Source organism: Taudactylus pleione, unplaced genomic scaffold (assembly GCF_031769625.1).
Source record: "Taudactylus pleione unplaced genomic scaffold, aTauple2 ptg000579l, whole genome shotgun sequence".
Classification (NCBI taxonomy): domain Eukaryota; kingdom Metazoa; phylum Chordata; class Amphibia; order Anura; family Myobatrachidae; genus Taudactylus; species Taudactylus pleione.
In genome coordinates this window covers 11474-31501 of record NW_028284981.1, presented here as the reverse complement: position 1 = coordinate 31501, position 20028 = coordinate 11474, and the positions used below count along the sequence as shown (strand labels likewise).

The 20028-nt window shown below is 46.3% G+C and overlaps 1 protein-coding gene across 1 annotated transcript in view; it reads right to left on the bottom strand.

The window, feature by feature from the left end:
• The window catches only part of LOC148481415 (formin-binding protein 1 homolog), a 60442-nt gene extending 42081 nt beyond the window's left edge, over nucleotides 1-18361 (bottom strand). The window contains exons 1-3 of the mRNA XM_088453523.1: nucleotides 18221-18361; nucleotides 5298-5426; nucleotides 4462-4608 (exon numbers count right to left, since the gene is read on the bottom strand). Coding sequence (XP_088309649.1) covers nucleotides 4462-4608; nucleotides 5298-5426; nucleotides 18221-18361 — 417 coding nt within the window. The remainder of the gene's footprint in view (nucleotides 1-4461; nucleotides 4609-5297; nucleotides 5427-18220) is intronic.
• Between the last annotated feature and the right edge of the window lie 1667 nt (nucleotides 18362-20028).

Below are 20028 nucleotides of genomic sequence, written 5' to 3'. Positions count from 1 at the left end.
CTCTGAATCAGGACGGAAGCTTTGTTTTTTAACCTGGCCTCCTGGCCGCTCGCTAAGCTGTGGGTGACCACCCACAGCTTTTGCGAGCGGCCAGCTGATGGTCGCGATTATCGTGACCATCGGGCTTGCGACGAGACCCTTGTGGTAGGGTCTTGTCTGCCGCAAGCCCCAGTGAGCTTCCTGCTGAAATAGAGTAGGAAGCTCACTACTGACATTACAAGTGATGGCAGTAGGGCCGCCCACAAACGGCAGGCGGTCTTCAGGAATGCCTCCGTTTGACCAGCCACCCCCCCCCCCTCCCCGCCTACAAAACGGGGCGAGTTGTCGATCAAGTTATTAAGTTAGGCATCCCAGAGCAATTGCCACCCCTCTGTGACGTTTTAATCAAAATCAATCCAGTGGAAGGCCCAGAACAGGCTCCCCGGGTCAAAATTCTACCCAGCGTACACCAATGGGAGGTCCGACCTGGACCCTAACTACCCCTAAAACCTGCCCAGGATCCAACTGGATTACCTCGCGTTGGTTTCATCCCAATCGGTGCATATTTCCTGAACAGAACTTGCCACCTGTCTTAATGTTGCTAGCCATTTAAGTGCTGGTCTATGGCACAGAGCCGTCATAGCTTGGAAGGAAAATGCTTGGTCGCCTACGGCAGCCAATCAGAGTTCACTGCAGGATGAGCTATTTAGTGCCACAACCCAAACACAGCGCGGTTTGTTACCAAAGGTCCACCAATCAGCTGGCCAAATGAATGACAGCACAGGAGGTATTAATAAGGGCTGGATTGGGGAATTTATTGTACAATAGCCACCGGACTGGGATTCCTGCTGTAAATCAAATCACCAGTTTTCTATAAAAGACATCACATACTGTACACTATTCAGCCCGCTAATAGCATTGCAAATCCAACTGATGGCATCCTTAAGGGGCCTATCCACTAGGCGACCTGAAAGACTGAACGTCTAGCGTTCAGTCCTTCAGGTCGCCGAGGTGCGGTGCCCACACTGAACTGGCGTTCACTGATCATCATTCAGTGCAGGAGCCCGACCTCCTATCTCTGAACATGCCGAACCTGACTAGCGTCGCCCGGTTGATGGGCATGTTCAGTAGATAGTCGGGGTTGGCAAGGACCCAGCGTGCACGTGCATCGCTGGTCCTTGCCGGCTATCCATTACCCGACTTTGTGAACAATGCGACCAAAACCTCCTAGTTTTGGTCGCATTGTCACAAAGTCAGGTAATGGATAGGCCCCTTTAGTCTGCTGATCACTGTGTTAGACATTTTCATATTACAGACGATGTTGGTAATAAGTTGCGAAAACTGTTAATTAAATAGTATTCTTTAGAGTTACCGTGGTCCTGCTACAATTCTCTAAACGCGTAATATGAGTTTATGGCGTCCTAGACCTACAGTATAAGGCCGCTGAAGGTATATGGCCCTCCGCTGACCTAGGTAATAACTCATCTGTTACTGTGGCAGGAAAGGGAGATGTGGAAAATATATACATACAAAGAAAACAGCTACATAACAATCCAAACCAGAGAAGAAAGTCTGACCCTGTGCTCGCTGACCGTGATAGCAGGAAGGGACAGCTGCTGTTGCAACAAAAATAAAACATTGTGTGTTTTTTTATTTTTATCAAAAGCATCGGCTTCCTCGGAGCGGCGTCCTCCCCACCCGGCAGGATTTCCCTGTACTAGGCAACAGATAACGCAGACTGCACAGATATCAGGCCTGGACTCAGGAAGGAAGCTTGGGGCCTGGCAGAGATACAGGTGTCCCTGTGACAGTGATGGAAGCCCTGCTTGGGAAGCTGCCCAGGATGTACAGGATTGGGGGATGGAGGTATATAGGCTTATAGAGGCTCTATAAGAGCGCACTGCGGAAAGATGAGGGTGATGATACAGGTTACAATTACGGGATGCTGGGAATTAAAAGGAGGGAGAGAGGGGGAAGCTTGGCGGTGATTTGTGACTGCCTAATTCATGGTGAGATTTCGGTGGTTGCGCAGTTTGACCAAAACTCTGTACTGGGTTTGGGCTACAAAGCGATCGTGTGTTAACCCCAAACTACCTGTAAGCCCCAGACATTTTGGCAAAGTGCGCCCATCCAGTCACAATACTGTACAGTACAATGCAATATATGGAACCAGCATCTCCCATTTTAATACAGCGTTGATTGTATAGTATATGTTTTAGGGTCATTTAACAATTTGTAATAGGTGAGAGCATAGGACAAAAGGTTTGTATAATAACACTCACTAAATATGGCATTTACACACGTGTTTGCTTGCTCATAATAATACCCCAACACATTAAATGCCAACGTCACTTAAGCTGGGTACACATTTGTCCAATTCTCATCCAATCCAACTTCAGACCAACTGGTTTGTCAGACATTGGTAGAGTGTGTGCGCTCACAAGACCTCTGGTTTCATACAATCTTGGTCTTCTGAAAAGATTTTTAAACCTGCTGAAAAATCAGGAGACCAGATCACCAATCACCAGACCAGTTTAGAAGTGTGTGATGCTGCCCATCCACTAGACGACAGGCAAAAGACTGCACGATTATGACATTGCAATTGTGCAGTCGTTTGTCAGTCTGTGATGAGCCTGCACTGAATGAGCAGTCGTTCAGTGCAGGGTCATCAATCATCTGCAAACCTGCTCAACCTGACAATATCGCCAGGTTGTCCAACATGTTTGCCCGATGATAGGTGTCTAAACGACCAGCGGGAGCGTGCATCGCTAATCGTTTTGGACATTTTTGCAAACGATTTGCAAACTATTGAACGATATCGTTATCGTTCAATTTAATCTTCTAGTGGATGGGCACCTTAACGCTCCTGAGACTGGTTTGTCCAGTTATTCTCCCAATTCATCCCAGTGAGTAGCAGCCAGTCTGCCAAAGATTGGAAGAGCGTGTATGGTGACACAATCCTTTCATCAGACTGTTTCAGCAGATGGAGATTGGAGATGTGCGGCAAAATTGGACAGGTGTGTGGGCATAGATTGGATTTAGAATCTGCAATGAGGTCTGCAGTAGAATTGCGTCAACAATCTGATCTGGAGTTGGATCCTCAGAGGATTAGACGAGTGTGTACCCAGCGTTATTTATAAAAGATCATTGTTTTGGAGAGTTGGAAAGAAACAAAAACAAAAGAATCAGTTCACAGGCCACAAATATACGTTTGTGAGTTTTTTGTCTTGTATTTTTTTTTGTATTTGTTTTTTGAAAAAAAATCAAGACAGAGTTAAACGTCTGGTTTCAAATAAACTAAAATACATCCAGGCAATATAGAAATATCTAGCACCTTACAGAAAAAACAGCCCGTTATTTCCTCCTGAGATATGGAATCATTAAGACCCGTGCACCATTATTGGCTTACATCTTGCGGTCACCGATGCACATTACCATCAGAGAATGACGGCGTTTTGCCCGATACTGGCAATCAGATTGTTCTGCTAGCAGCAAAGTCCACTAAACAAATCATCAATCAAACTAGTTACGTTGCGTAAAACCCTCATAGGTGTGTTTGGCTTTCATTGGACTTACACTCACAAGGGGTTATTCATCCGGGATGTAGTTTGGAAGCCGACGGTCTAAATCCCGACCGCCGGCTTCCAGATGTTCTAATCCCGGCGTGGTACTAATGACAGGCGTCTAAATCTAGACGCCTGTCATTAACCAGACGTCGGAAGACCGACCATCCCAATCGAAGTGATGCCAGGCGCGGACAGCCGCGTGGGGGGAGTGTTCGGTTTAGGGCTCCCTGGGGGGACTTCGGGTTAGGCACCGGGAGGTTTGGGTTAGGCTAGGGGAAGGGATCGGTTAGGGTTAGGCACCCGCAGGGGGAGGTTAGTGTTAGACACCCCCCCGGGGGACTTAGGTTAAGGCGGCAGGGAAGGGGGGGGGGGGGTTAGGTTTAGGCACTTAAGAGGGATTAGGGTTAGGCACTTGGGGGGGGGGGGGGGGAGGATAGGGTTAGGCACCCCTAAGGGAGGGTTAGATGGGGGAATTAGGTTAGCGATACTTACCTTAGGGACAGTCGGGATTGCATTGACCGTAATGCAAACTCAGCTTAAGGTGACCGCAGAGCAGTGGTCTATTAATCAGTATGAGGAAGGCTTTGTCTATACTGGCTGGACCGGTGGATGGATCATAAAAAGAACAAGATGCAATTTGGGGGGAGAGGGGAGTACAGATAAAGAATTCCACGTACTGGTCAGCAGATGACAATACAGGGTGACGCACTGCTCTTGGGTGTATAACCAACCCATAAGTACACACACAATGTTATAGAAACCCATTTCAGGACGCTTAGAGTGATATTACGCAAGAGGGCGGGGTCGGTTTAATAACACAGGAATAGCAGACACCGATATGCTTGCACCTTTTGGCAGAACGGGAATAAACACAAGACACAGGCCTGGGAGAACCACACGGGTAAATATCTCTTACTTGCTTTTCGTTGATGGACTCTGCGGATTTTGTGATTCCGTCAAGACATTTGCCAATGATTGGGATGACTTGGCGGTCTATATCGGCATATGTTTTCAGCGACTCCCCCATCCTCGCTATCCTCTTTTCCTCCATGTCTTGCAGTTTCTAAGGAAAATATTACACTGTGAGTGGAGGACACCTTACTGCTGACACATTACGGCAGCCAATCACAATTCACGCTTCTGAGAGTGGGCAATCAATACGGCCATTTTGTTCTGAGTATTATCATAATTTATTTTCTTAACACTAAAACCCTGGATCATAATACACACATGACATACAATGACATGAAACAAGATACCCCTGCCAAAATGAGAAGAGGCGTGGGGTGCACATGATACAAAGGGAAGCAGGATAACAATGGTATCTGTTATTGTTGATACATGCTCACGGATACAGGCCCTGTGCTACACATATACGTAGGAAAGCAGAATAACTAATTCTATCCCCCAATGTTCTACCATGGACAGAGAGATGCATAAACCATTGTGTTCTGTTTTTCAGAAGTACAGCATGCTTGTTTCTAGTGGTGGGACTACAAGTCTCAGGATGTTCTGCTGGCCAAAGGCTGATGAGGCAAGAACGGACTTGTAGTTCATCCCCAAAACTGGCTGATCACTGGTGGCCCAAGCCTAGTCTACAGAACAGAATGGGAAGAAACCCCCAAAAAGTGCGGTGGAACATCAACAAAATGACATGGGCCCAAACTGCCAAGCCCCAAGTGTGGAAAAGGCATGATCTAAGCAGATTACTTGGGTATTTATAGGTAACGTACAGTATTCCTGTAACTTCACCTGAAAGATGGCCGGGATGTGTGTGTGGTAATGCTCGTGCTGCTCACGGTTAAACTTTAGTAACACTGACGAATAATCTCCTTTACTGTCGTCCGCCATTTGGTGACGTATCTGAGCTTGCTGTCGTGCCTGCGGAACAGAAGAAGATGGTTTATTCCAAGTACTTAAATATGTTACATTCAGAACAATTCACCACATGCCTCCCACGATTAGGCCACGCCCCTTCACCCTGGCCGGCTCTAGGCAGCCTGCATCGATCCACACATTTAATTGGCCATCCCTACTGCAAAGCCAAACAGTCACCCCACATTTTAAGACACAAAGGCCCCCATTTACTAACGAGTTTTATCACCAAAACGCGTGATAAATGTCACTATGTGTGATAAATGCTGCTCCAGCCAATCAGCTCCCAACTGTCACTTTTCTAACAGATGACAGTTGGGAGCTGATTGGCTGGAGCACCATTTATCATACACCGTGACATTTATCATTCATTTTGGTGATAAAACTCGATAATAAATGAGGCCCTTACTTTGCTCTTTGTGATGTTGATTGGTCAATATTTTAAAAGCATTAAAAAAAAAAAAAACCTCCACCACTGGTTTCTTGCTCATCAAACTAAATGCTGAATAAAGTTTATTGTGATGTACTATACAATGTGCACATAATATCCACAGCTGGACTGCCTATTCCTAATTCTGCAGCGAAGAAAATTAAATGATTCAGTTTATGGGAAGAGAGAGGGATAATAGTTATATTCTTAAGAAGAGCCAGTAAGCCTATAAGGGTGCATACACACCTGTATGATATCGGCCCGATTTGGCCGATTTAGCCAAATTGGAACGACAAATCGGGCATATCGTGCAGTGTGTATGCCCAATTTGCGCGTACCCGCGGTCGCATGCGATATCGTGCGATTGGCTGTGCTGCACAGTCAATCATACGATATCGCATGTGAGCCTGTACAAGTTAATGATGGACGGAACAGTGATTGTTCCGTCTTTCGTTACATCTTTCAAGTGTGTACCGGCAATCATGCGATGTCCAGGGTCAAGGCAAATCGCCCTGAACATCGGCACGATTGCCGGTCGTTTAGGTGTGTACCCTGCCTAATATGAAAGAACTGGTCAGACGCTACCTGTGACACCAGATAGGATGTATTTCACAGAGACCCATCAGGAACATACAGTAGTATGAAACTTTCCACATGAGAAATGCAGGGAGAACAAATGAGGTTACACATATGGGTAGCACACACTTAGCATCAGGACCATGTTCATTAACTGAACAAGCTGGCATTGATTGTACTCTTGGCCATTCCTTATCTTCCATGGAACGGTCTAGACAGTGTAGGCCTAAAATAAATTCCATTCCGATCCCCATCTGATAGGGCTGGATCAGCTGTCAGTCGGAACTAGAGCAATTACGGTCATCTGATTGTGCGACACTAACTTTGACTTGTTGGGCTTAAATCAGTTATAGGGAAGAGGTGGCCCCTCGAAGCCCTCACCTGTGACCCTTCACTCTGTTCTGCTTTGGTGGCAGATGTGTTTGTTACAGCTTGTAACACTTGTGCACAATGACTGCTGATATTACAGATGTCTGTTTCTTGGATTAAATCTCTTGTTTAAACTTATCACTGAGATAAATGGTAACTTGGGGCCCTTTTTGACAGTCAGAAGCCCGTCCACGGGCCCCTTAAGTGTATCAGGTTGCCGATCAATGCAGTCGGCATCCCGACGCACATAATGCCGGCTCCGGAATCCCGACAGGAGTCAGAATCCCAGTTCCAGAATCCCGGGGGCTGCGATCCCGACGGGGAGTACTGGGGTTAAGGAATTACAGCGCCGGGTTTCTGACCGCCGGCACTGTGTGCACAGAGATCGGGTACCCAACCTGTCCTCATTCACCCATCATTTTGGCGCCATATGAGACAAGAGGCAAGGCAAGACTTAGACGTTCCGCCACGGGTAGCGATTTTCGGACTTGTACCTTAATTCAGCGTTGAAGTCGCACACAGCGTCAGTTTCCAGTGTACCCATGCAATGTACTCTTGTCGCATTAGTGGTGTGACTAGGATGGATATACAAAATAATACATGTACATAACCGTGTGGTGGCACGCATGGTGCGGCTCCATAATCTGTGGTGTGCCAAATGGCACTATTTGGTGCGATTTGTCGATAGGTTAGCGTGGACATCTCTGTACCATTTTAATTGCTCAACATGCTCAAAAAAAATCATCAAAAGAATTAAATTGTTGTAAAACAGGAGACATCAAATATTAGCAATGCCGGAAAAACACAAACTACATTGTGTTATTTTAATGATGAAGTGGCCACTCTTTGCTGGCAGGTGGCTAGTTGTGCACACAAATATAAACGTTCAGTGGGCATACGTGTGCCAATGCAACCGGCTGCATTTATAGACGCGCAGCTGCAAGATTAGGAGTCCGTGGTCAGGCAGAGACACTGCACCCTACCGTAGGGCTGGTGTAAGATTCGATGGTGCGACCAATGCTGACGTCTAAGGATGCACCCGTCGATATTACAGCATGCATGAATGCTAAAAGCGGTGGTCTCAGGCCGTGCACATTCAGTCGCATGGACATACACAGGGGGAGGACTTTGTAGTGGCCTTTGCATAACGTCAGGCGACCACGAATAGAAGCTGTTGCGTGCGCTTTTGTGAGCGATTCACAAATCGGGCACTAAGTCCTGCCACGTGCACAAAGCTGCCCAGGTAAACAGTAGCGCTTAGAGCCAATGTGCCAGTCTTTGCCTTGTGCTGTGATCTTCACAAGCCCCAAACTGGGCCAGATCCATAACCTGGAAACAACAGACAAACAACTAATCCGTGAGACAGCAGCGGATGGAACAGTTTATTAATGACGAGGGGAAACTTGTGGTTGGGGCCAGGAGGACTTAGGGCCTGATTCAGAGCCACTCGTAAGCGGCAGCTCGTTCGCTCCGAGCGATGTTTGCCAAACTGCGCATGCGTACGGATCGTTATACGCATGCGCGAACCAGTCAGTGCGGCCGAAATTCATGTGCTCGCAAAATAGCGAATGCCTGCTCATTTGAGTGACAGGAGGAGGCGTATGTGGGTGGTAACAGGGGAAGGTGCTTGAAAACGGGGAGTGGAGATCCGATCGCAGGCGTGCTTAAAGGTCAAAACGGGAGTTTTATGGGTGTGCATAATTAATACAGCAGCGTCATTGACCACGTCACTGGGTTATTTTATAGCCAGAACTGCTCGCAAAATTGTGGTAGCAAAAACCAACCACAAGAATAGCGAGCAGTTCATACCCTGTTCGATGTACTCGATTAATCTAATAAATAGCGGACATGACTTAGGATGCGAGCGGCCAGGGGGCGTAGTTTCCCAAAAAATGACCGCAAGTTCTGTTCGCTCGTTCAGACCTAGAGGCGTGAACAGACCGCAAACAGCGAACGGTTCATTTGAATATTGAATAGCCACCCCTATTTTCTGGACGAGCAAGCGCTAATTGCGTCCGGCTCTGAATCAGGCCCTTATTACTCTGCTACAGTAGAAGTGTCCAAAGCACCATTTCGCCAGTGAGACTTTGTGCTGGTCACAGAGAGAAGCCCACACAGATAATGAAATCAGGTCACACGCACTCAGCAGCCATTTGTGACAGTAACGGGTCTATTCTGAATGTTATCCCCAGACACGTCAGGGAGCGGTGAGATCGGGAGGAGAGCGGCCACAACACGTTCTGTTCCCTTAAGACACATTCGCATAGGCTTATAATTATGAGTGGTGGAAGAATATGTCATCACAAAATATTAATTAGGATCCCTATTAAGCCACTGATATCATTAGTTAGCTTGAAATAACTGCTCAGCTGTCATTAGGTAAATGTATGCACTGTAAAGAAAGCGCTTTGTGATTGATTACATTTATGTGTGTGCTATAATTGTGTTTATAATCTTATTTATATATAGTGTCATATTATGCTGCGCTTACCAGAGAACACAATCTTTTGCATCAGTCCCTGCTCCATTGAAGCTCGCAGCCTAAATTCCCTAGCACACAACCGCACGGAGAACATACAAACTCCACACATATAAGGAAATAGTCTGAGTTCAACCCATAACCCCAGAGCGGTTACCAGCTAACTACTGTACTGCATCCTGTGTGTGTTACAAAAATAGCTTATATGTGGACTATATTTCATATACAATCAAATATATTTTTATATATATATATATATATATATATATTTCTGCGTAAAATGCTGACACCAATGGATTTCCCCATGCGCTAATGACCAGAGGTGCATTTTTACAAGGGGAAGGGGGGGGAGGGGGTTGTTTGCTGCAAGAACAAAGACTTTTCTGACACTGTCTGTGTCAGAAACTGTGTGTGTGTGTCAGAAGTTGAGAACGTGTGTGCGCCAGTACGGGTTATCGGTCAGGAAGTGGTATCTGTGTCAGTAAGTTGTATCTGTGGGGTGTCTGTCAGTATGTATGTATGATAATGTGCCAATAAGTGGTGTCAGCGGTGTCTTTCAGTATGTGGTATCTGTGTGTGTGTCGGTAAGGTGTGTCAGTAACTTTTCCTATGTCAGTAAGTGTGTCTGTATCAGTGTCAGTAAGGGGTCCGTGTCAGAAAGTGGGATCTGTCAATAAGAGGCGTCAGTGAGGCAGTGTGTGTGCTTGCAGCTACTGCAGGAGGGTAGTGTGTGTGTGTGCATGTGTGCGGCTATGGGGGCCGTGTGCATGTGTGCGGCTATGGGGGCCGTGTGCATGTGTGCGGCTATGGGGGCCGTGTGCATGTGTGCGGCTATGGGGGCCGTGTGCGGTTATGGGGATAATGTGTGTGTGGCGCTATGGGAGCAGTGTGTGTGTGGCTATGGGCAGTGTGTATGTGTGTGGCTATGGGCAGTGTGTATGTGTGTGGCTATGGGGCAATGTGTGTGTGTGTGGCTATGGGCAGTGTGTATGTGTGTGGCTATGGGGCAGTGTGTGTGTGTGTGGCTATGGGGCAGTGTGTGTGTGGCTATGGGCAGTGTGTATGTGTGTGGCTATGGGGCAGTGTGTGTGTGTGTGCGGCTACTGCGGCAGTGTTTGTGTGTGGCTATGGAGCAGTGTGTGTATGCGGCTATGGAGCAGTGTGTGTGTGTGGGTGGGTGTGTGTGTGCGGCTACTGCGGCAGTGTTTGTGTGAGGCTATGGAGCAGTGTGTGTGTGCGGCTATGGAGCAGTGTGTGTGTGTGTGTGTGTGTGTGGGGCTATTGGGGCAGTGTGTGTGTGGCTATGGAGCAGTGTGGGTGTGTGTGTGCGCGGCTATTGGGGCAGTGTGTGTGTGTGGCTATAGGGGCAGTGTGTGTGTATGGGGCTATAGGGGCAGTGTGTGTGTGTGGGGCTATTGGGGCAGTGTGTGTGCGGCTATGGAGCAGTGTGGGTGTGTGTGTGCGCGGCTATTGGGGCAGTGTGTGTGTAGAATTGCATGCTGTTGAGGGAGTGGGGCCCCAAACTGATATCTTGCTTAGGGCCCCATGAGGTCTAAATCCGCCACTGAGTTAAACCAGCACTAAATCTAAAATACGGGACGGTCTATCACAACATCCAATGGCTCCAAAGGATAGCCGCCTGGTCATTGTGCTGGTTATGGGGGAAAGGTAAAGTCCTGCATCACTGTTCCTGTAACACAGACAGGATAGGACAGACCATATTAATTCCAAAACAAAGCAAACAGACTGCTGCTGGCTGCTTTATATGCTGGAATGATGAGGTCATATAAAATAAAACTCCCACCTATCCAGACAAGTACATGGCCTTTATGCTGCACATTCCATTCCTAGTGAGAAGAGACAAAACTCTTGGAACAGTTTAAAACACCCAAAGCGACCCAGACGGCAGAAAAGCAAAATGTGCATACCTGGGAGAGGCCTGGAGGGAGGACTCGGACCTGTACTTTTCATACTGGGGGAATCAGACTTAGGGCTCAATCCAATTAGGTGCAAATGGCGAATAGCGAGTTTGTTTCTTGAAACTCACACTTTGCAGCAAAGCGCGCTCCCGAGAATTCTCCAGTCCAATTAAAATTGCCTATTCGCGGTACTCGCAGCGGAGGGGTGCGAATTGACCGCCAAATGAGATTAGCGAGACCATCCCAACATTATAACCTTAAAATAAAGATTTTCCATTCCATCTCTCACCCTCAGGGAGGTGCGAATGGAAAGATGTGAATTCAGTTTGACTGATTCAGTGCGAGTTGCTAATTGGACTGCAAAATGAATTCGCTATGCAAATTCAAAGTGAAAATAGCAATTTGCACCTAATAGGATTGACCCCTTAGAACAAATTGCTACCAGGTTGCACGAGCTTAGATAACTGCAAGGCGTCCACGGAAAAGCACTAGATAAGGCCTGGCCAACCTGTGGCTCTCCAGCTGTTGTGAAACTACAAGTCCCAGCATGCCTTGCCAGAATTTTAGCATTCCCTAATAGCAAAACTGTGGCAATGCATGCTGGGACTTGTAGTTTCACAACAGCTGAAGAGCCGCAGGTTGGCCAGGCCTGCACTAGATGGTTGTGTGACCTGTACCAGTATGGAATGTAAGCTCTTACGAGCAGGGCCCTCTACCCTCTTTGTGCTTCTCCTTACTTTACTTTCATCTACTTCTTACCCCCCACCAGGGCACCTAACACTTGGTTGCTTATGCTCTGTTGCTTATCTGGGTGTTATGGTCGCTAATGTAGAAATATATATTATCCATGTCCTGGTCCTGTATTGTATTGTTCTGTAAGTCACTTGTCAAATTATTTATGTACTATGTAAGGCGCTGCGGAACACTTGTGGCACCATATAAAGGATAATAATAATAATAATAATACTGGTTAGGTTGTCACAGGGTACCCAGCAGCTACTCAGTCATTTTGTGGGTGAGGCCAACGTTTGTGAGTTGGCAGCCTAACGCTGCATTGGCAGATAGTGACATCACACGGGGCTTGGTCGTTAATTACTAGTGAATAGATAGAATGGATTCTCATAACCATTGGTCCAGACCCCAGAAAGCCTACATCAAGTGTGCCTAAGTGAGCAGTTACTTTAATAGTAATTAGTTTAATAAGAATATACATTTTTAAATATTCGCTTTAGTAGACTGATCAGTCTCAGTATCTTGTATAGTTAATGGCTATAGCATAGTAATCAATGCTCAAACATCCTTTACACATGTGGTCTGGAACAATCAGGTCTCGTTAGAATGAAAGGATGAGCAGACAGTCATTATATACAAACGGGACGCGGTTAAAATACAGACAGAGGGGATTCCGGCGGTCAGAATGCCGACGCCGGTATCCAGACACCTGTCAGAATCCCGGCGCTGGCATCCTGACCGCCGGAATCCCGAAGGTAAGTACCAGGATTAGGGAGAGGGTTAGCATTAGGCAATAGGGGGAGGTTTAGGGACTAAGAGGGGAGTTTTAGGTTTAGGGTGCGGGGAGGGGGAGATTAGGTTTAGGCACTAGGGGGGAGGTTAGGGTCAGACACTGGGGAGGGAGGGTTAGGGAGAGGGGGAGGTTTAGGATACCGACCGACAAAGTGTCGGTATTATAACCCTGTCGGGATTCTGACCGTCGGGATCCCAAATGCCAGCGTCCCGTACCCATCCCTATACAAACTATACCAGCTATTAGGGACACAGAGATATCTCAGAGGCAAACGATTTACTTTGGCTCCAGAACTTCGCTCTCAACTGAGGCAAGGAGAACCCTGCATATTTAACATGATCCAAAGTATCCAACGCGTGCGACAGGAATATGTGCCCTTGCAGCGTATAACAGCTACCTGTTAATTGTTTGTGCCGCTGGGCGCGAGTGCCCATTAGTTATCACAGATTTCTGCTCTCAGCCTTCTGAGGTACGGGCACAAATCTTTCAGCACAGACGGTGTAATGGTTAGCATTACTGAATCACAGCTCTGAGGTTCTGGGTTCAATTCCAACTACAGCCCTAACTGTGTGGAGTTTGTATATTCTCCCTGTGCTTGCGTGGGTTTCCTCCCACACTCCAAAAATATAGTGGTAGGTTAATTGGCTCCCAACACAAATTAACCCTAGTGTGTATGTCTGTGGTAAGGAATATAAATTGTAAGCTCCACTGGGGCAGGGACTGATGTGAATGGCCAAAAATGATCTGTAAAGCGCTGCAGAATATGTGTGCGCTATATAAATAACTGGTAATAAATAAATCCACCCAAAGTAAGGCTTTTGGGCGCCTTAACCGCATCACGCTCAACTTTTGGGTGCCTTAAGGTTTACGCAGCTAATCCGCTGCATTTTGGGCATGACACCCCCCATAGTAATGGGAACTGCGACCACGAGAAACACTTGAGTTCACCCCCATATGTTTAATAGAGAATGACTACTAATGCAGGCTTTAACTACTTGCATATTAGTGGTTTAGCTTTTATTCTAGTTATATGACCATAATGCTATATATCCATTCCCTGTTATTATGCATGTACTTATTGAATGGATATACTGTACATATATAAGGGAGCTCAGTGTTATCCCCAGGCTGTTTTCTGTGGGCGCATCGCCCAGCATAAACAGCCTGCCGCCCGGCACTTTCCCCCGCCGACCCCCGCTGTGGAACGCTGGCCTCTGAAGTGACCGGACGCTTCAGAGGCAAGCGTTCCCAGTGATGCAGTGCATGGGTAATGTCATTATGTCACCCGCGACGTGAGGAGCCTGCCCCGCGCGCCTGCTGGATCTAGTTAGATCCAGTCAGAGCGAGGCAGCCGGAGTGGGAGCGCGAGCGGCAAGCAAGTGAAGGTAAGTTCTGGGCTTGGATCAGGAAGGGTCTGGGAGCACTGCCTAAGGGACACTATTTAAACCTGGGGGCACTGCATAAGGGGCCAGCCTGGGGGCACTGCACAAGGGACACTATTTAAGCCTGGGGGTACTGCATAAGGGGCCAGTCTGGGGGCACTATTTAAGCACAACATAAGGGACCAGTCTGGGGGCACTACATAGGGGCACTACTTCAGCCTGGGGGCACTGCATAAGGGCAAAGCTAAACTACAGTGGGCAATGCTACAGGGGGCACTGTATAAAGGGGACAAATACAGGGGGCACTGCATAATGGGCACTTTTGACAAAGCCAGTGGGGGAGCAGCCTGAGGCCTGTCAGGCTGGATTGGTAAGGGAGTTACCCCTTTTCCCAGCGCGCGCATAATTACGAAGGCCCCCACCCGGCTACTGTTTGATGCCACCCGGCTGGAAAAAATTTCTGGGGAGAACACTACAGCTCATCTCATTTTTAACATATATAAGCAATTGCTACATTTCATGTTTACACTGTTTAATAGTTTATGACCAAGTATTTGTGTTATTTAATCAGACAACACAGTAGTTAGTATGCCTCACTGTCCTGAGGTCACTAGGCTCTATATGTGTGGAGTTTGTACGTTCTCCTTGCGTTTGCGTAGTTCCTCTCCAGGTGCTCTTGTTTCCTCCCACACTCCAAAAACATACTGGTAGCGTCTGACAAAAAAAAAAATAATCCTATAGATTTCAATATACACAAATATTACAACAATTTACCACAGTGAACTTTTAGCGCTGCCAGATGGGCCTGCGAGCTGGGGAAAGGTTAACTTAAAACCGTTCCTCTCTTTTTCTTATAACTTGGTATTCACCTTCCCCCCTCATGTGGTCCTGCTAGCCTCCTATTTTATCTCCCCTCCCATTTACTTATGATGCCAGGCTCTTCTGCCCGGCAACATCTTCCCATTGGCTGGCCGTAGTTTTATGCCATTCTTTATCCGCCATCTTGGCTTGTCAATGTTACACACATCTTTGTCGCCATTTGCGCAGCTTCTGATAAGAACGCTGCTGTATGGACATAAAAAGCCACCCTGGACATGGCAAGACAATTGCATCCAACATGCATGTAAACCAAGTCTAAGAAGCAGGGAAAAATACTCCTTAGATATATACAGTACTTGGATTTAACTGTAACTGCATCAGCAACAGACTGAAAAGGGGAAAAAAAAAAAATCATTAAAAAAAAAAAAAAAAGGTTGAAATTTTACCGCTGCTGCCAAAGCAAGGTCTTCTGGGTAAATCACCATGGCAACTGCTGTAATAAGCATAGAGTTCCACACAAGCCATATGCATAGACAGGTGCAACATTATCACGCCAAAGTTTATAGCCCAAATATTTACAGTTCTTCTGCCGGCAGATGTCATGATGAGTGTAAGCAGAACGGGACTTCTGCCATGTTATTGATCCGGTTACTCATTACCTCTGTTGCTCTGCTAATAAATCGCCTTTGACTCTCACATGGAGCATTTATTAGATTGCTTATCGCTAAATGCTGCTTAATTATGACTATGTGCATCTCAGCTAAGAGAGAGCACTCTGGAGCAGCTCAATGGGGCTCATTATCCGCAGGACGGAATGAAGGCTTTGTCCATTCACTTAATGCTGCGAGCGGTGGCCGGTTTCCTGATCTCTGATCAAGGAATTCACAGCCCTAAATCCTGCTTTGTGAAATCAGCCTCCAGCTCCCAGTCTGAAAAGGCAATACTGCAGGGAGGGAGAAAGCAATATGGGCCTGTGGAGTGGGAATTTGCATACTCATCTGCATACCAATGCCCAGTGTGCCCACCGTGTGCGCCAACTTTGTGATTTAGTGGTATCCAAGCCAACATCTGGCAGGCCACTTAAAAAGACTGCTGTAGATTTAAATGACATAAGATCAGCGGTAGGGAAGGCTTCCCAAAATTCTGGATGGCAGGGGTGTGGGAATTAAGAGGCTTGGAGGAAACGCTTAAGCAATTGACATTTTGTGGTTATATAACAGATACCAGCTACTTGCTATTACAGCTGAGTAACCTTCATGGGGTTAAGTCTTCTGGAACCATTCAGAGTGAACATTTAAATAGGAAGACTGCTCTCCCTCTACTGCCCCCTAGTGAAAAGAAAAGTGCTCAAACACACAAGTGCAGAAAGGCAAAAATTTGAAAATGGTGTGGTCAGGACTTCAGGCCTTCCTCAAAATGCCCAACCCCTAGAGCCAAAAGGACTCTTAGGGGGAAAAGATTCTTCAGATCCTTCTCTTCCGCAAGGTTAGGGAGGGTCCTTTTTCCCCTGGGATACACCGAAGCTTCACCCGGGGACCGGAATCTTCTGCCCTCCCATGGATGTACCATGAATTGCATCAACATGGAGGAAGGCAGCGAGTTACATGGGGTCCTTTAAGATGCTATAAAACAGTCAACACATGGGAAAACATGTCAATTATTATATATATATATTTTTTTTTTTTAGATGTGCCAAACTATGTAACTGGTTTGGCATAGTTTGGACGTAATTCCATTTTATGACACGTCTCTCATACTAAGCAGTACACGGCATCTTCAGCGCAATGTGTATAGGTGTTGCTTTCATAATCTCCCTGAAATGCATTTTCAAAAGTAGGTAGGTATGGTTTAAGTACAACTGACAAACGTCCATTATATTCTACTTTACCCCTCTGCAGAGGACAGCTATGTTACTAGGGTGGTGCTTCTGTCTGAGCCAGCAGGGAAAGAGATACAGGGCTGTAGGCTTGGGAGAAGGATTGTGGGGGCCGAGCGGGGTAGGGGGGGGGAATCAATGAGCCTGTACTCAACTAATGGGCCTACTTATCAATGAGTTATCATATGCAATGAGTTTTAAAACTTGCGGTGTATGATAACGGTGCTCCAGCCAATCAGCTCCAACTGTCACCTGTTTGAAAAATGACAGTTGGGAGGTGATTGGCTGGAGCACCATTTATCATATGCAACAAGAGTCTTGAGGGTTCTTTTGGAAATGTGGACACTTACAGTAATGGTGCGTACACACTGGGCGATAAAGTGGATGACTGAACGATAACGATATCGTTATCGTTCAGTTGTCCACATTATCGTCAATTTTTAACCCCAAAAAGATGAACGATAACGACGACGCGCGTTCCCGCGGGTCGTTCGTCATTATCGTTCATCGGGCTGACATGCAGGCCAACCTGACGATCTCGTCAGGTTGCTGCATGTCAGGGAATGGGGGAGAGAGCCCGGCGCTGAACGATATCGTTAATGATATCATTGTTCTCAATGTCATGAACGACATTGAGCACAGCCTGCCGGGGACAACATTACACGATATCGCTCAGGGAGCATATCGTGTAGTGTGTACCCACCATAAGTGTCCATCATCGTCATCCACTGAAAACACGGCAACTGTATTTGTAAAGAAACCATTTCAAAGATGTGTGTAATCCAAAATAGGATCAACTCTGATGGACCTTCTTAAGTTGTGCCTTTCTGCTCTTACTGTGCTCCCCTTGCTTGGGAGTCACGGTAAGGCGCGCAGGGAGCTTCAAGTGTTCGATGCACGCAGCTCAAAATACGGATAAGTCTTTTGCAGCACAGAAACGCACACAAACTGCTTTTGTGAGGGAAAAGTACATAAATTATAGAATTTCAAAATGACGTGCTTTCTATGACCGTTTCATGGCATCATGAGGTCTCAGAAACTGTTGTTGTTAGATAGCTTTCAATGGCAGACATTCCCTTCATCATCTGCAGAGCAACAAAATGGCAACTACCAACGAAATATGCACAAAACAAGAGCATGTGCTTATCTGTGTATTACTGTGAATGTGACTGCATGCCATATACCTGAGGGATACAAGTAACAATATAAATCATTGGACCATAAGGTGACTGTACTAAAAATATATGTACTTTGTTCAGTCTTAAGTGTTAAAGGCATTGTCACTATAAAAAAAAAATATTGATTATATATTGCTATGCTTCTCCTCATGACAAAGTTTACAAGCAATAAGAAATGCATGATGGAGGCAGCCATTTTGAGGGCTTAGAATGAATCTTATCAAGTCACTAGGGACCAGTACAATACTGAAGCAGTAGAAGCAGCCATTTCATGGATAAAACCACGATTACCGAGACTGCAGCCTAGAAATTCAGGGTTATCACTTAGTGTCTCATTTACAGGCTTCATCATGAATACTGGTTCAGCAATCAAAATGGCTGCCTCCATGATGCCTAAGTAATGGAGTGCAATGCCATCTGGGAAAACAGTAATGCCGGCAGGCTTTATGCTAAATGTTCTTACAAACATATTCACAGTTTTTGTTTAATAATGAATCCCTCAACTATTGTAGTATTCATGATTATTATTTTTTATTTTAGGTACAGGCCAATACAAATTGTAGAAAGCAGGCATTGACAATGAGAATAAGTTCTGTCGTATCTGCAGGGTACAGTATAATGGCACTGTCTCTTAGGATATAGTCAACTGAATTAATAAAGTTCATTAATAAATAAGGATGAAACTGTGAATGACAGGTCTATAAGTTTGAGTCACTATTTAAGTATGGGGGGGGGGGGGGAGAAGATTTATCAAACCTTCTATAGAAGGAAAGTGGAAGAATTGCCCATAACAAAAACAGATTATAGCCATAGATTGTCTAATCATTTTAAAGACCTAGAACTTGATTGGTTGCTATGGTGCCGAAAATGTGACTAAAGAATGGTGTGCGCAATCCATGCGCACACCTCAGAATAACACTGTACATGCCCACAGGACACCTCTTACGTGAGAAGCTTGGAGCCGATCTAAATTGCGTATGCTGGCTGCAGCGAATGCAGTTTTTCTAAAAATTCTAGCCAGAATCGCGCCAGTTCCCGCATATCGCAGTCTGCTACATTTGACCCCCAGTGTGTGTTAAATAAAAAAAACTACCACATTGGAAAACCAAATAATTCTGGGCCTGATTCAGAGCTGGACGCTATTTGCGGACGGTCGTTCCAAAAAAGGGGCCGGCTATTTAAATTGAGCGCTCGCTATTTGCGGTTTGTTGACGCCTCTAAGTCTGAGCGAGCGAACGAAAAATGAGCTCGCTATTTTGTAAAGACGCCCCTTTGCCGTTCGCATCACATGTCATCTCCAGTATTTATTAGATTAATCGGGAACATCGAAAGGCATCTGAACTGCTCACAGTGCTTGTGGTAGGTTTTTCTTCCCGCTATCACTGCGAGCAGTTCAGGCTAAAAGACAACCAAGTGACGTGGTCGATGACGCTCCTTTACTAATTATGCACTCCCATTAAACGCCCTTTTGACCGTTAGGCACACCTGCGTTCGGATCTCCACTCCCCCGTTTTCAAGCACCTCCCCCTGTTACCACCCACAAACGGTACATTCTGTCAATCAAATTAGCAGCCCCTCGCTGTTTTGCGAGCGCACGATTTTCGACCGCAATGACTGGTTTGCGCATGACAACCCATACGCATACGCAGTTGTGCGAACATCGCTCTGAGCGAACGAGCGGCCGCTTACGTGCGGCTCTGAATCAGGCCTTCTGTTTCATTTTGTACTCCTAATGATGACAAACTGCTAAATATACCTTTTCGGAAATGATTGTGCACCAACATACTATTGCTGGTCTATACATTTTTTAGTTGTGTTAAGCAGGCCATACATCAATGGCCCGAATCCCCGTTCGCCAAATGCTGATCGGTGATAAAAAACGCGCCAATTGGCGGACATGGATGACCGGAGATCTGCTGGGGAATCGGGGAACTTCGATAAAAATCCCTGACTCACCGATTACACCTTTTTTCCAGTCGGAATACGGGAATTGAGATTGTCGAACGTGCTGGATTTCTCCGATCCCCAAACCCCGGCAGAACAAGGTATTGCCCG